This window comes from Ixodes scapularis, unplaced genomic scaffold (genome assembly GCF_016920785.2).
Source record: "Ixodes scapularis isolate PalLabHiFi unplaced genomic scaffold, ASM1692078v2 PGA_scaffold11__112_contigs__length_91849675, whole genome shotgun sequence".
Classification (NCBI taxonomy): domain Eukaryota; kingdom Metazoa; phylum Arthropoda; class Arachnida; order Ixodida; family Ixodidae; genus Ixodes; species Ixodes scapularis.
Genome location: NW_024609837.1, coordinates 44,947,058 through 44,964,370, shown reverse-complemented (window position 1 = coordinate 44,964,370; position 17,313 = coordinate 44,947,058). Strand labels below are relative to the sequence as shown.

Genomic DNA, 17,313 nt, shown 5'->3' with positions numbered 1-17,313 from the left:
GAATGAATTCGATTTTACGTGCGTCATCAATTCTGGCGGAAGCGTCCTATCTCGCCCATGCGTCGAAAGCGGTCCCGAAACGACAACAGATTGTTAAATGTTGAAGGTACAGTAAAACCTCGTTATAACAAAGTTGAAGGAGCGGTCGTAATTATTTTGTTATAACCATTAGTTTGTTATAGCCAGTGTCCATTTCTTCCCACTATTAGCAAGCAAGGGAAATTATGATTGCTTTGTTATATCCATTAGTTTGTTATATCCCATTTTGTTATAACGAGGTTTTACTGTATGCGAAGCGCAAGTTCATCTGCTTCTTGTGCAGGGGTTGCGGTGACGTCTGAGCGTCGAGCCCTGATTGCTTCTGATTGAAAGACAGTAGATAGACCTCAAGGCAGCTTGCTTTAAGGTCTACCCACTATCCTTCAACCAGAGCCAATCAGAGCTCGGTGTTCTGATGTCATCATAACCCCTGCGCAAGAAGCAGACGACTTGCTCTCTGCATAGTCCGTAGATGATACCCGAATCGGTTTAGTCTGCCTCGCACGCCACTTTCGTCTTCCTCGCAGCCGACACACAAGTGACTGATCGACGTCTGTGGGTGGGCTGCCTTCGAGGACGTTGTGCCGGGCATAAGGAGGAGGTGGCTCTACTCGGAATGCGAGGGCTATATAGAACGATACAAATTTAAGCTTGATATGTTCAGTTTCAGATATTGTTTTTGGTCTCGGTAAATTGACTAATGCATTTGCTTAACAAATGAAATGACAAACCTAACATTGCTCGTAGGCTTTATTGATGCTGTCGGTTCTGCCACGTGTAAGTGCTCTTGAGTGCGGTATATTATGCTAACTCATGTTTACATGTAACCACATGTGCTATTTATGTAATACTATTTATTTTTTTGCCCAAACGTTGAGATGGACATTACATAAGAAAGAAGAAAACTTTTCGAGGTGAGACAAAAAAAATTAAAAACGAGAGAATCACTAACATATTGCTAACTGGCTAACATATGTGAGCTGCAGTATCTTTTTAAGTAAATGAGTGAAAAAATATAGCTGTGGTTTTGAAGAATAGGTGTTCCACGTTCTTTGTCATGGGCAGCGGCGTAATTATTGAAGTCATCTTAGGAAGTTTCTCGTCACGTAGCAAGAGGGCAAGAAGATGGCGACAGCTGTTGTCTTGGTTTTTTCCTTCCAGGTCGGCCTGTTGTACATGTCGACTCGTCTCTACGTGAACCTCAGCCAGGTCTTCATTCCCATGTACATTCAAGAAACTCTCAAGCTTCATAGGGTGAGCTACATTACGTATTTCGCCGCTGTCATTTTCTCAGCGTGTCATAATCGGGCTCTTGTTGGCTTCAGCAAAGAATACCACCGATCGAAACAAATCATTACGTGATGCCATCATTCTTGTTCATTCAGCTTTTGGTTGCCTGTTAGTAATCTGTGTGGCAACACTACAGCAGTTTTAATGGCAGTCCTTCAATACCGAAAAAAAAATTGCAAAAACCGGCGACGGTTTGTTTGCGCTGAGTGCGTCGTGGAGTGTACTCTGTGTAATCGATGAGCTTCTCCAAGTCGCTAAACCCCAAGGGAGTAGTGTGAACACTCGTACCGCAAGCTTATTAACAGTTGCCGACTGGGAGCCCTTGTAAGCTTTTTAATTTGATTTCGTACGTCTGTCGGCACATTTACACGCGTTGCTTACTGAAACTGTTTTCTTTTTGTTGCAGCAAAGCATAGCCATCATTCCTCTAGTGATGTATGTGAGCGGATTCATTTCATCACTTCCAGTCAAGTATGCAACGCGATTTATAGGAACAAAGGTGAGGTTCTTTTCCTTCGAATACTGCATGGTTTTTTTGCAACTGACGAAAGCATTGTGCGAGGCAGCAGACGTGGGTGTCTTGGCGTCGCCGCATGCCGCTGTTGCGCCCGTCGCGAGATGCCGAAAGACGCGCTTGAGGGCGGCGCCGACGCACCTTGCCGTTCATCGCAGAGAGAGCTGTAAGGTACAGTAATCTCTCGTTGTAACGAAGTAAAAGCAATGGCAAAAAAGTTTGATATAAGCGGTCATTCGATAAAAGTGATAGAGCCAAACAAACGGCGCCAGCATCCTCGAAGGAGGACGGGAACACTGCGGAACACTCTGACCGTATATTTAATCAAACAAACCTGGGCTATGAACATTTTGCAGCAGCTTTATCTAGTAAAAAATAACTAAGTGGAGTTTGCAGATAATTTTATGTGGGCATCAGTTCTCGAGGTGCTCCAGGCATTGCAAGAACACTGTCACCGCCACTGCATTCCACTCCACTCTGTTTCGAAACAACCGTAAAATTTTTCGTGGCCCCACAGTCGTCGGCGTTTCTCGAGGTGCCTCTCCGACGTCGCTTCGCGTTTACCATGGCCGTATGCAAGGTGTACGATCGCAGCATCCGTGGCAGCAGCAACAACGGCAACATCCTCATTGACAAGCGCGAATGAATCGAAGTTATCCTCGGTGGCCTTGCCAACATGTTTTCACACACTCCCGTAGAGATCATTGCAGCTATGGAAATAGTGCGCCGGCTCGGCAAGCATGCTCGCGAGAAAAAATCTGACGTGCACGAAGCAGGTGGCAATCTTTCATCTTCGTGTCGCGGGCGCGCTTTCTCCTTTATGAGAAACTTCTTGAACCCTTCTAATATGCCTTGCTTGTTCCGCAAAATGGTGGACAGTGTTGAACAGCCGATGTTGGAATGTCGCAAATTTTTTGGCGATTTCGGACTTGGGCGGGCCACTTTTGTCAACTTCGCAGATCTGAGCGACTTTCGGTGAACACTCCCAATCTCCCATACAACGCACCTGTGCGTGTAGTACGCCGCAAGCACACCTGCGCAGGTGCACTCTTTGGGGGCTCCTGAAGGGTTGATCTCCTCTGGGCTCTATTGCTCCCTTAACTAGATTCCGACAGAAGTCTGGCAGCGTCGGTCGCGAACGCCGTGAGTAGCGTCGGAACGTTGACGTTACTCCTGCTGCTCTGTGCCCGCATGCCCGCGTCAGCGCATCAGCATCGGAAGTAGCGCTCTACCGTCCGCCAGCTGTTTACTCCGTTTTCCCAGTTTGCCCCGGTGGAGAAGGGGGAGGAAACGCAAGGGTCTCCGTTTGCCTCCACATAGGCTTGCATATGCTTTCGGCACCTCAGCCTTTGTAATAAGCGTGGTCAGCTGCCGATACACATTGAATAATCCGGTTAGAAATGCGTGCATTTCGGTCGAAACCACATTGAACTTAATAAAAGCAGTAATTCGAAAAAAGCAATTTTGTTATAACGAGGGATTGCTGTACGTGCTCGTGAGAACAAAGCCAATTGCATCGAAGTCTTCGCCGCGACTGTACCTCGGGTTAGCACAGGACTGCTCGATTTTTAGTGTTACCACGTCCTCCTGTACCGTTTCTTTTTTAAAAAGTTTTTCGCAGCTGTTGAAGTCTTCTTAAAGCGTCGTCCCTTCCGCCTCTTCTGTTTTTCTTTTCAACGCGGAATGCGTGTGTGGGGGGGGGGGGCTGGGATCCCCATGGAAAGTGTGGTGGAAAGCCACAGAGGCCGTCACGAAATATGGGACGCATACTTCGGAGGACAATCTGTACGAGAGATTGCATAATTGAGACTAAACAATAATTAATTGAAAAGAAAGAACAAAATTCTAATAGCGACCTGATGGGAGTCTAGCCCACGACCCCAAGATTGCAAGCCAGGTGCCAAAAGGGAGACTTGCAGAACGGAAAATAGCCGTTTACTCGCCGTCTGAACGCAAGTGCCGAACGCTGGACGCCGGTGTTTGCGTTTGGACCGTGAGTAGGGACAAAGGCAGCTTGCTTTGCGTCTGCCCACAAATCATTCCAGCCAGAGCTCGGTGCTCCGGTAACCTTGCATGCTCTCGTGTTCTCCTTTCCCCCAGTTTCTTTCGGTATAACCAAAGGAAACTAAAAGAAAAAAAAGTAACCAGAAAGTCCGTCACAAACCCCCCGAAATGGCCGCGAAAACGCGTCCTGTGCATATACCGGCTCTATACCCAGGATTGAGATAATTTTTTTTTTGTTGTCCCCGTCCAGTACGTTCTTGGCAGCTGGCTAAATTCCAGTGGGGCACGCAGTGCCCCATAATCTGAGTTAGCTTCCATAGGAACGCAATTCTTCGTTCAATCCACTGGAAACAAGCGACGTCTCGAAGGTCCTTGCCGTGGGCAGTCGAGTTGAGAGCCGCCGCGAGTTGTGCTCAGCATGGGAACTCTCTTGTCTCCCCGCCGCAGAATGTTTATCTTCTGGGCGCCGTGCTGGGCGTGGCCGGTTCCGTCTGGATCATGTTGGGCCAGTCCACGCCGGGCTACACCCGGTACCAGATCTACGGCATCGCCGTCCTGGTGGGCATGGCGGGAACGACGGTGCTACTCGCCAGCCTTGCCATCACCAACGAGCTCATTGGTGGACACACGGTGCGTCGAGGGAAAACCCTCCTTTCCTTCTAATGAATATTTTAAATGCGTAGCGTTCAAAGGGCGAGCCCTTTAATGCCTTCGTGCGCGTGGAGCGTACTTTCAACGGTTTCGTCACACTTGACGTCGTCAGCATTAAGGTGCACCGTGAAATCATCGGCGTGACTGTCGTCGCACGAGACCGTGACTTCGTGTGTGACTGTGAAATAACGTCATGTGACTGTGCTTTCCTGACGGTAATGTGACATCGCGCGATGACGATGGCACATCCCACAGGGTAAGAGCCCCTTTGGGATGTGCCAAAAAGACGGGAAGTTTTTTTTGTTCTTTTTTTTCTATTTTGGTTGTTGATTATTCATGATTGCTTGTCGTGCAAACTGGCGTGCTGTGCTCTCTTTCATGGTGGGCAGAGGGACTGCCCACCGGGAAAGAGAGTCTACCTCTACGCATCAGTTCGGGCGATTTGTACCAGGTGGAGCCGGCGAGTGGGCTGCACTTCAGAGTATGACGACACTTTGTCCGTCTTGTAGCCTGAAATGGTCGTCGCCAGATATCCCGAGCTCCGTCTGAAATCGCAGGAAACGCTTTTTCATCTTCCAGAAATAGTAAAGCAGTTTGTGTTGGAGCACAACAATATTGCCCGAGCTAGCTCGAGAAGTTGCATCTTTGATTCCTACAGCACCCACAAGACGTTCCGGGAATGGAGACTTGATGCTCTGAATGTGCCTTATTTAATTGCCGTAGTATGAGTTGTGACAATGACATTGTCTGTTCCTTTGACAACTTGGAAGGCAATTGAATAAATCGAGATGTTCCTTTGCCTTTCAAGCGGTACGGTATACACGGCATAGTCTAAAGCTGCCGATGTACGCTTTCAGGGAGATAAATTTGAATTGATGTGTTTGGGCGAGTGGCAATGTTTTTTCCTGCTTCATTTTCAGCCTGCTAGTCCTGTAGACGCTAACATACCAATAAAATATATTTTATTTTTTATTTTTATAATGTAGTTTTGTTGGTTGAAAGTTTACTGAGAATGAAATATCATTGCAGACGAGCGGTGCCTTTGTGTTTGGAGCCATGAGCTTCCTGGACAAGATGGCCAATGGAATTGTTGTCATCACCATTCAGGATCTTCATTCCTGCAGGTAGGAAATTAGTATCTTCTACTTCTGCTTTTCAATACTCTGTTAGCATATGCCATTTTTTAAATGTCATGTTCATCAGCACTATTTAGAGTGTATCATCATCAACATTTGCGTGTGCAACTTAAAAAAAAAAAAAAATTGTGAAAATGTACTGTTTTTTATAATTGCCTAAAGAAATATTGCAGATAGATAGAGCTTGAGCAGACAGTATGAATTTCTTTACAATGCCTCTAATGCAAGTCAGAAATTGCTGCTGTAACTATGCACTTTTGATATCTGTTGGCTTTTTTTCCTGAAAGCATATAAATGCAAAGTGACTCATTAGTTGACAGATTTTTGTTTTTTCTTTGTGGGAAAAAAAGTAAAGGAATAAATTTTTTTTTTATGAGAGCATTTTTTTACATGCAAGGGAAACCGCTTAAGCAAGGGAAGCTTTTGTTTACAAAGTTTCTAAAATAATCTTAAAGGACACATGCAAGGGAAAACATAAAATATTTTCGAGAAAAGCTGACATATTCCTGCTGCCGACAGAATTTAAAGAGGAAAAGCTCCATTTATCAATCTAAGCTCAAGTGCAATGTGATTTTTGTGTTTTAATGTAGTAGTATCTAGATTTGCATACATGGCATGTCTAGAAATGAAGCGATACAAGGCCCATTAGATTTACATGCACTACAAATTCATTTCGCGTCGTAAATATAGCTCTGGAAATGTTCTTTTTCGTTTTAAATTTGTTTTATGACATTCTTTTTCCATCAAGGCTGTTTAAAAAAAATTATTTTTTTCCTTTGCATGTGTCCTTTAACTGGTAAGGAGTGATGTGCTTGTTGCATTTCGTTCCACAGGTGATAGTGTCAGAGTTTTTCTAAATAACAGGTTTAGAGATGTCAATTAATAACTTCTATGTAGGAATCGAAGAAGCAATTCTATACGAATTGGCACTGCTCTGGTACTGCTACTACTACTTAGAGGAACAAAGGACAACCATACCAGTGCATCGCACCTTCGGAAGAGAAATCCTAGTTTAAAGGGGTGATGCAACATTTTTAATGTGAAAGCATTAACTGGTCCCATGGAGCGAGCCGACGTCATCAGTTTGAAGCGTGCCAAAAGGCACCTTAAATCTTTTCTTCAAGTGAAGCCAGCTCCAAGCTATGAAATGAAACCATGCGAAGAGCCTAGACAACGGCATTTATTTTCCCCGATCCCAAAGGAGTGGAGTAAAGCTGATGAATTTCGCCTTCAGTCCCATTGGCTGGCACGCGTTGACGAGGCTCCCACTGGCCGCTGCGCTTGTCGGTTTCAACGACCACCGCCCCATGGCGCTGCGAGGAGAGCTGGTAGAGCGCTTGCACGGTCGGCACAAATACAGTGTAGACCGCATATAACGTATGTCGCGGGAGTCGCGAAAATCCGCGCTATAAGCGGTACCGCGCTATAACCATAACATCAATTTTTCAGGCCAAAATACATGCCATGAGACAACTTACCTTTTTATAAAAGAATTTATTTTATGTTAGATGAAAAATAAAGCTTAGTTTGAGGAGTCTTTATTTCACCAGGCTAGTACGCTTTTCTGTCAAGTGTATCACACATTTTGAAAGAAATGAGCGACTTTTGCCTGGCGCAGCCTTTTAACGGCGTCACGGGTTGCGAACGGACGTTGCGAGCGTTCAGGATTGCTAACCCTTATCACTTTTCTCCGGTGATGAAAACGCGTGAAAATTCGCATCCTTTATACGGTACGCGCCAGTAATACCTTCAACTTGAGCACAGGGATCCAAATAAGAAATTCGGGCGATGTTCGAAAACACAAATGCTTAGAAATCACCACTGTAGTCGAAGTAAACAAACACAACGACACGGGCGTTTCTGCCGTGTTGAGAGTGCTGCCACGACATCGCCGCACGAGTAGGTGGATCTTCCCTTCTCGTACTTGCTAAGTTATCATAGCGACACACGATGGAAATTCACAGTCAAGGATAGCGCTTTTACGCGGAACGACGAGCTTCCACCGCGCCGTCTACGTCGACGATCACAACCGACGCCATGTTTGCAGATAGAAGCCGGCCCGCGACCGGCAAGCAACGCACGCGAACACTTCCCCTTGACCTGCGATTGGTCTGTCATTGCAGTTGTTTCCAATGCAGCGGCAGGACGCACGCACGTGAACGACACGTGCATGCATCCCTCCGTCGCTATGGCAACTGAAGCCTCTCTCTTCACTTCTCCCCGTTTCTTCAAGCAACCTCCTTGCCCCGCGAGTGCCGCTTGCGGCTCGCGCCGTTATCTAGTGTCGCACAGGGAAGTGTGCTCGCTGCGGCGGTCGGTCGGCGGGCTGTTCCAGAAACTGCACTATAACCGGTATTTCCCTTTGCGCGCCTGCATTTTAAGCGGTATGTAATTACATGGAGTTCTATGGGAGGCGAACCGGTGGTTTAAGAAAGCCGCGTTATACCCGGTCCTGCACTCTAGGTGGTTACGTTGTAAGAGGTCTATACTGTATGCCACAAACGAAACACGGGAGTGGAAAAACGGCACGGATGCTTTTGCATTCACAACTCCTAAGAAGTGCTTAGGTGTACCTCAAGCCTTTTTGTACTCCACTTAGCATTATCTTTTGACATCCATTGTATATGGAATGCGGGTTTGTTTTTTTTTCTCCTCACAGTGGCGGTCGCAGAAAAAAATAAAAAATAAACAAGCAGTGTTGTCCCCATCAACTCGCACCCAGAACAAGCGGCCACGCGACGTGGAGCCCATTTTATGCCATCATCGTTTGTCATAGCCACACGGCGTGCCGAGTCCCGCGTGTCGGTTATGTTCGGCTGTTCCCGTCACCGCGGCAATTGGGCTGCGAGCCACTACCCGTATGCGTGTCGAGGCAATTATTGTCACGAGCCCAAATGGAATGCACACGCAGTACTCGTGCTCACCGTACAAGCCGCATGTATCGTCACCGCGGAGGTCGCAAAGCTTGACGGTGAAATCCTGAAGATTGCATTGTTGACAACGCCAAACAATTCGATCCCCACGACTTTGTCACCAAGTTTTGCGAAGGAGAGACCGAACGAAAAGGTCAGCTTTCATTCGTGAAATCGCTCGACGTCAAAGAATCTTCTTAGTCGGCTGCGTCTCGTGCGAGCACGCTTGGGTCCCAGTAGTGCCAGTAATGAGCTCTCATCTCGTGAGAAACGTTCTGATTCAATCTCGTTGCACGGCCCCTTTAACGTGAACGGCGCTTGCGTGTGTTGCAGGACGTGCGAGGAGACGGAGACGAACTACTACCAGTATGTGGTGGCACTTGCGTGCGGCGGTGCCGCCGCGTTTGGAATTATTCTCGCCTTGTTCCTTCTCTGGGACAAGGACGCTCCTGCGAGTCGTCTGTCCGGAAACGGTGAGTCGGCAACTCTGTGATACCGGTGGTTCGGAAATGACTCGAACTGCATTCTGTCGTGGCCTCTCGGCCTCTCTGGTCTGTGGCTTGCAATAGGGACAAAACCAGCTGAACAGGTGTAAAGAGAAAGGCGGGGAAACCAAGGGAAATCGGAAATCGCTGATTTCTCAGTTTCCTCGCTTTTATCCACGTTTAAAGGAGCCATGAAACGATTATAATGCAAATCATTGTAGAAAGGTAGAGCACTCCACTGGAACACTGGAAAATGGAGAGGTCTCTGGTTCGATACCCGAACCAGGCGGATTTTTTCGGTCGTGCACCAGTCGCCTAGCTGTGTTTGGAGATTTGTGTTTGTCCTTTGTCCCTCTTGTTCCCCTTCTCCAGGGATTATTGTCGTCATGAAACAATTTTTCTACTTTTGCTAAACACTACTCGGAATCGCTTCCTAACGTTAATCGCTATCGACAATACTCGTTCATGCAAATTTAAGAAAGAACTTGTAAAATGAGCGCACAGATTAGCGTAATGCTACAGGCAGAGCCGGCTGAACTCGTAACAAGTTGAGGCGTCCTCGATATCGTCATTGTTTAATTTTTGTCGGCGGTGGAATGCTTTGGTTCAATTATGAGTCGACCCCCCCCTCCCCTGTTTTAAATTTTTAAAAATTAAAAAATGGTTAAACCCACATTCGTTTGTGTAAATATGGTACTTGCTAATAAATGTACTCGAATTGTTACGAAATTACATCCTGCTGGAAAGTGCAGAATAATTTGTTCTTGGCACTATCTTTTTTTTTTCCAGTAATATTTTTGAATTTAGAGATAACAAATAGCGTGTTGAGGAGAAAAAAGCTGGGGTATTTCAAAAGTTTCTTTAATTTGGATAGCTCACAAGACAGCCGGAGCTCCCTTTCAGAACCCCCAAAATTTCCTTCTCCACTTTAAATACGCTTCTATGTCTCACCTTTTTGCAGTGTCCACAAACTCCCTGGTGGCCGACCACAGTCAGGTGCGCTGCGTAAGTCCGGCCGATCTGGAAGACGCCGTCGACCAGTCGCCGTCCTCCCCACTCCTGGGACCCTCTCCTGTGCTCTAGTTCTGTTTCCGAGCCTTGGGCGAGAGCCATTGCATGACCAATCGCGATGAGTTGGGTTGCCCATCGTGCCACCCACGTGCCGATCTATTCTGCCAACCCCGTGACCATGTCAATGTCACTGCAATGCCTGGGTCAACATGTGAGAGTTTTGGTAGATTGTTCTTGGAGGGTACGGTTGTCCGAATGATCTACAAAAACTCCTTATTACTGCGCTGCCGCTTATGTGGTACTAGCGTTTGCAATGACGCCAAAAAGATTGCATTGCGTCGCAGAGTGCGTCTACCTTCGGCAATACGGCTCGATTGTCGGAATGTTTCCTGGCATCGGTAGGGTGGGGCACATGGCTCGCAGAAACTTGGCTGCTGCCTTGTATGTAATATATTGTATTATTATAATATTCTGATTTACAAACTATTGGGAACATTCTCAGCACCGGTTGTTGTTGATAACATGAATCGTTCGAGGTGCCTTGAGGAGCCTTTAATGCCGTTGCAACCTAGTGACTGTGTTGGTGTGGTCCAGTGTACCTCTGCAGACAGTAAGAGAGGGATGACTGATGTCTCAATGACAGAGCCGATCAACAGCACTCTTGTACAATCTCGTTTACTAAGTGTGTCGACATACTATTGGTACTTTGTATTTTTATGGTGCTTATACGTTGTTTAGTACAATATGCTGGTAATACCGAATCACCATTGACACGATAGTACTTCGAACCCATTTATACATCAATTATTTTTGCATGTTTCTACATTCCACCGGTGCCATGTGCACCATGTTATGACATTGAGTCATGCCTTGGGCTTCCATGGAACACGGCTCTAATACGGTCAAGCCGACTTCTGGTACCAAGAACCTCAGTATCGCAAACGTTGTTCTGCCGTGTCAGTTGTATTTCGTAAATGGATCGGCAGCCGTGTCGAGAATGTCTTTACGAACTTGGGATTATGGGAAGGTTGCTTGTAACATGTAATGGGGTTCTACTGTAGTGTTTTTTTGTTTTTTTCATTCATCAGATTGTGTTTCTTTAAACAGGAGCGCAATCTCCCGCTTTCATTAGGAGAATGTTCTGGAACATCGAACATTGCAGCTATATATATGTATAATTGTCACTCTGATGACTAGAGTTCAAAGCAAGAGAGTTTCATATTGTCAAAGGATTGTTTTCTTGCCACTACGGCCACTGACAGGACGAGGGTGGCGGGGAGGTCTTTCAGTTTTCCCCGCCCCCCTTTTCGTTGAGAGAATTTTCCGGAGCATCGAACACGGCAAACTAATCATAGACGCTTTGCACGCGCGCCAGATTACAGCCGCCATTGCTGACCTTCTCTCGTCTCATCGAGATGCCGAGCCAATGGAGCGGGCGTTGACGAGCCTCCACAAAGGTCTATGCTGGAAAGAACGACACGGTAGAATCTGAAATGGCAATGACGTGTCCTGCTGTGGTAATAATGGAAGTAAAGCGAACGGAGTAAGAGGAAACGGGAACTGAAGGTCGGTTATGGCTGCGCCCATGCGCCTCTGCTACAAAGCGTCTATGTCGGGTGTTCCAAGCAGACCTTCCGCCCTAAAACGAGCCGGAGAAATGGGTGCCTGCACGCTGGGAGCTCGAACCTTCGGCATATGTTCACGGAGCAGGTCAGTTTTACCGTGTGAAACTTCAAGCTGCAGTTCTCGTTGTGTAAGAAAGGAGAGCAACAAGCTTGCCAAAAGTCAAGGTTGGGCGCATTCGCAGACGACCGAGCTAGCGACACTTTTTGCTTGTGGCACCATCTCCTGATAGGCGCAGCAAGCAGACAACAGAGTGAGTCGTCTGCTCGCTGCGACCATCGAGAGTTGGGGCGCCACGAGTAAAGGGCGTTGCCAAATCGCTCGTCTGCAAACGTGCCCAACCTTAGCTTTTGGCAGGTTTTTCACTCAAATTTTTTACGGGAAGGTAACGGCGCCTTGAAATTTCACGCAGTGAAACTGATCTGCTCAGTGCTCATTCGGCGAAAGTTTGAGCTTTCTATGCGCAGGCGCCGATTTTTTCGGCTTGTTTTGCAGCAGAAAGTCTGCTTGGGACGCCCTAATGTATAGACCATTTTCACAAGGGCGCCGTCATTTTGAATTGTCGTCACTTCCAGTGTGGGCGAAAACATTGTTTTGCCGTTGCCACACCAATAGAAGACGTTTAGAATGTAAGTGTAATTGTCGCACATTCTCGTTTTGCCTCCCCTCTATTTGTTTACTATTTACAGGTAGAAACATTTTATCGTTTTTTCGTCGTTCATATCGGATAGACCTATTAGGTGACTGGGGACGAGAGTGCACAAAATAGGTCTATATGCATCTTTTGAAGCTCTGGAAAGCAGACAACCTATGGAAAGCTAATGGTTTGTTGTTTTCAGGCTGCACCCTTGTTTCGTGCTTATCAGTTTTTTTTTTTTTTTTTCATTCCCAGGGAGACAAATGTTCCGTAAGCATTTTAGCATACACGGGATGTTTCTAATTCTAACTCGTACAAAGACTTGTAAGGATCAATGTTGCTTGTTTAAAAGATTTTTCCAGGTGTAGATTAGTGAACATTCAAAATCGTAATCTCATTACTGAAGTTGCAGTGTTGATTACTGTTCATATTGGATCTTTTTTATTTTTTTCATCTCCTCACAAGCACTTTATGTGACTGCCTGTTCCTGTTAAAGGCTTGGATATCTTTTTTTTTCCTCACACACCGCGTATAGGGTTTGAACAGGTCCAAGACTTGTTTTGAACGAGCCCGAACTGTCCTTTCCATTGACCTTCATTGCGAGGCAACGCACTAACTCTGTTCTTGAAACCATCTTTTTAGCGTATTTAGTACAAACCTTTGTTGCTAGCATTCCACGGTACCTTCGCACCAATCACCAGAAAACAACATTGATCGAAACACTGAAATCGCCTTGCTTCGCGAATGCCTTTTAATTTTTGTGCCTGCGCCATGTTGTCAGGGCACCTTCTATGCACCGTTCACCCGTAAGCCGTTGGCTTGGGGGTTAACGTAGCATATTTTTGGAGCATTACCATGTCTGTGTTTGCATTCTAGTCTTGTCCGTGTAGAGTTGTCTACGACGCATTCTACATTTTGGTGCTCGTCCTATCGCTACTCAAGTGTCTGACATTGTTTGAGTTGAGGGTGTGCGCACCACTTACGACACTTCTTGCCTCTTGGCAGATCCTTAAAAGTGACATTGTTTACGTGAAAACATACATTTCTGGTGCTGCCTTTGCCGGCGGATTTAGTGCATCTTTTTTGCCTGATCCGAGATTATTTTCGCTCCGATATTTGGTCGAGATGTACCACCAACTTGACGCTGCCAATTCGTGGAATCCGTGACGTATCTGCCAAATTGCTGTCTAAACCTTCGGGGCTCATTTCCATCTAAAAGTTTTGGCCTACCTTTTAACAGCATTAGTTTCTTTGGGAAAAAGTCAGTCCCAGATACTGGTGGCGAGACTTGTGAGCGTGCGAGTTGTGGTTCAACGACCGATACCGACTCAACACCTCCTGCCGAAATGCATCGTGCGTTATGAATGCAAGCGAGGTTGTGGTGGGTAGTATTCAATTGGCAAATCGTCTAGTTGTGATTTGTGACAGGTAGGAATGGATAAAAGAAAATATTTGTGGTATTGAATTGCATATGGCTTGTTTGGTCCCCTAAGGGCTCTTCTGGGGCTAATTTGCTCGCACAAAAATATTTGAGGTTGCCACAGTACAGAAGTTGAATGCTCAGAATTGTACAACATAGGGTCACTCATCACTGATTACAATACGTGAAGGTTTTTTGTTTTGCTTATGCTCGAGCACAAAATGAGGGACTTGCAATTTTTGCTTTTTTGTTTCAGAATATTTTTGCTTTTTCGATCTGTAGTTCTGTGACTGGATAATTATCGAAGAACGAAATTGTGAGATTGGTCTTGCACAGAGGTGTCGGCACCCAATATGACGGACCAATATACTATTCAAATGTGGGAAAATATATTGCTGACTTGAGTTTGATGCCGGCTTCAGTTCATTAATGCAGTCATGTCTCGTTGATATGGACCCCCAATAATACGGATATCCCATCGCATAGACAACACTTTCAAGAACAAACTGGGTAAATATGTGTCCTTTTCTAGTTATTATGGACAGCTCAAATCATGAACGAATTTTGGGGAGGGAACGGAGGTGTCCATATTAACGCGACACGGCTGTCGAATGTCACATCTGCACATTAAAAAAATTATTTGGGAGTGGTAGGGCCGAGGCAAAAAATATGCATGTCAGGCAATGGGGTTTGCATACATCTTTGCAAACTCGCGTGTTCGACGTCACTTCACGGCGGTGACGCCCTTCCGGAGTTTCACGTGCAAGTTGCTGGCATTTGGCACGCACCAGTGGTTTGAGTTTGTTTGTTTTGAGTGCGGCGGAAGTTTTGAGCACGGCGGAAGCTAAGAGAGCGGGCTTTTCGCTTTGACCGGGTATGCTGAGCATGCTCCCTCGTGCGGTGCATGAGTGTAGTTCAGGGCACCGTCATCGCGCTTATATAGGGGCTTTTACTAATTTTTTTTCCAAGTTCTGATGAATTGGGTAAAAAAAAAAACAAAAAAAACAACAATAGTGCCAATTTTTTTTTTTATTTATAAAAAGAGTAGAGCTAAATTATTGTCAATGTTCTGTGCATAATAAAAAAGAAATTAATATGTTTTTTAATTCGGATTATTAAATTGTGACAGAAAACAAAAACAAAAGAAGACAGCCCTTGTAGATTTGGCTTTGTTTGGACTTACAGTGAAATACTGCCCGGAGTTTTGACTCGACTGCACACTTGCTTGTCGACATTTAGTTAATGTATAGCCTGTCTCTTCTATGATAGTTCTTTTTTTTTTTTGTGTGCTTGACAAGGGTTTGTTTAGAAGAAAGTTCTTTTTCTAAAAACGAGAATAACAGCAGCATTCTGTTGACATATAAGAATGGTCCTTTCGATCAGTAACCATTCAACAGCATGTCACGTTTATAAATTTTGTTTTTAGATTAATCTGGATAGTCAAACCTCACCAAGGTTTGAACAGATAGGATCAATATTTCGTTTTTAGGCAGTATGCTTTGAAAGTTTAGGGCAGTACTTGTTGCCAAAAGTTCGTGCCACCATCTATGCATCAAGATGACACTCAAATTGGTGTTGCTTAATTGAGTGAATTTTATATTGGTCACATTACATTTTTTAGCTTCTAATGTATATTTATATTTGGGCATGTTACATGCTACAAACATAAATTGTACCCCGTTCTATGACCAGCCTTCGTGAGTTATAACTTGTAAAGAAAAACGAAACTAAGGAGTGTTTAGAAACATGACAATCTGTATGGAGAGTGCCTACTGCATTCGAAAGATGTATGTTCCACTATAAGAGCCATTTTAAGTGAGGGTACATAATGTACAAAAAGAAACTGGGAACACGGACTGTGATTTCTTCCTTTTTATTGTATTATAAGCGTGTTTTTCCCATCGTTTTCGACTTCTTCCAGAAGGAAGCGACTATTTATACAATAAATTTTATCCAATCTTAGCGACTGCTTCGTTTGCTTAGTTTCTTTTTTTTTTTTTTTATTGTGCTTTGCCGTCATAGAGATCAACTTCCAAAACGTCCTGGTTTTAAAATGGTAACACCATTTAAAACTGTGCTCCATAAATAGGCTTCTGTGTTTCGGAGGCTTATTTCTTTATACATACAGGGTGTTTTTTTTTAAGCTTAACAGATTTGTTTAAAAAAAGCCGTAAAAGTTACACTTATGCCGCTTGTGGAGTTGAGTTATACGGCCAAGGGGAAATATTATAGGGGGCTAATCGTAACGATCAGTCAACTAATTAAAATTCGTTAATTAACTTTTTAATTAATGAAAATAGACGTATGGTTCCAATTAGAAACTTGCCCAGCGTCATCGAAAACCCCAAAATCAGTCATTTTCAGGAAAACTGAGCGCGTGAGAAGCGTAACAGTGCACTAAAGTTACGACTCGTGGAGCAGGTACAAGGCTGGGGCTAAATAAGAGACGGAAAAATCGCGCGGGCGCCTTACCGCAACCGCTAGCTTTGTACCTGCTCCACGAGTGGTAACTTTAGTGCACTATTACTCTTCTCACGCGCTCAAAGTCTTTCTGAAAATGACTGATTTAGGAGTTTTCGATGACGCTGAGCAAGTTTCTAATTGGAACCATATGTCTATTTTCATTAATTAAAAAGTTAATTAACGAATTTTAATTAATTAGCCGACTGATCGTTACGATTAGCCCCCTATACTATGTCCCCCAGACTGCATAACTCGCCTCCACAAGCGGCATAAGTGTCACATTCACGGCTTTTTTTAAACAAATCTGTTAAGCTTAAAAAAAAAAAAAACACTGTATATATATTTTTTTAATTCAGGAGCGTTCTTTTTGTGTGCGTTTTTTTCTCTTACAGATTTGGTGTTTGCCGGTGTATATCTTTAGTGTAAAAAAAATTTAAAAGAAAGGTAATTATTTAAACTTGCGATAAAAAAAAAAAATGTGTGTGTGTTTTTTGTGTGTTTCGCGGTCGCGGTATCAGTCACCCGGGGCTGGGCGCGCTCTTAAAAGCATGCTTGAAAGGCTCCGGTAGTCCTGTACGCGGACACTAGCGGTTTGCTCGCGTGTTCCAGAAGAGTAGGAATATGGTACAAACATGTACCCCGCTGGCCACGTCATCATCTGAACTTCAAGACGTTGATGCCGTGATGTCGGTCTTATCACAGAGCTAAAAGTCGCGAGAAAAAAAGTGTATAAAATGGTGGTATGGCGGCTGCTGCGATAAGGCAGGACCAGGGTCTCATACTTTCGGAGAGATCAGTTGATTATAATCTCAGCTGCATGCGTCTCCACGCCGTGGCACCTCGCGTCCACCTTCAACACCTCGTACAGGTGTCGGCACGTCCAACTTCACCGCATCGCATCGGCGTGCTAGGAGAAGCAGCTTTCGCGGGGGAACATCTTGTGCGGATGGGCTCGGAAATTACGCTCAGTATATTACAGGTCGACATTTTTTGGTCTTGATCGTAGGTCGACCTCTGATCTTAGAGTGCTGTACCAAGAAAAAAAAAAAAACATGCAGACTTAAATAATTATTTAAGGTAGTTCCCGCGCAGCAGTCGATTGCTCGTTCTTTTCGGGTTTTATGGCGC

General features: G+C 45.0%; 1 protein-coding gene across 2 annotated transcripts in view; it reads left to right on the top strand.

Moving 5' to 3' along the window:
* The window catches only part of LOC8036290 (major facilitator superfamily domain-containing protein 12), a 41,630-nt gene extending 25,947 nt beyond the window's left edge, over nucleotides 1-15,683 (top strand). For both annotated transcript variants that reach the window (XM_029973209.4, XM_029973210.4), the window contains exons 7-12: nucleotides 1,201-1,293; nucleotides 1,736-1,828; nucleotides 4,295-4,477; nucleotides 5,528-5,622; nucleotides 8,880-9,019; nucleotides 9,993-15,683. In XM_029973209.4, the coding sequence (XP_029829069.1) occupies nucleotides 1,201-1,293; nucleotides 1,736-1,828; nucleotides 4,295-4,477; nucleotides 5,528-5,622; nucleotides 8,880-9,019; nucleotides 9,993-10,114 (726 nt within the window). In that variant the 3' untranslated portion in view covers nucleotides 10,115-15,683. The remainder of the gene's footprint in view (nucleotides 1-1,200; nucleotides 1,294-1,735; nucleotides 1,829-4,294; nucleotides 4,478-5,527; nucleotides 5,623-8,879; nucleotides 9,020-9,992) is intronic.
* Nucleotides 15,684-17,313: the final 1,630 nt, after the last annotated feature.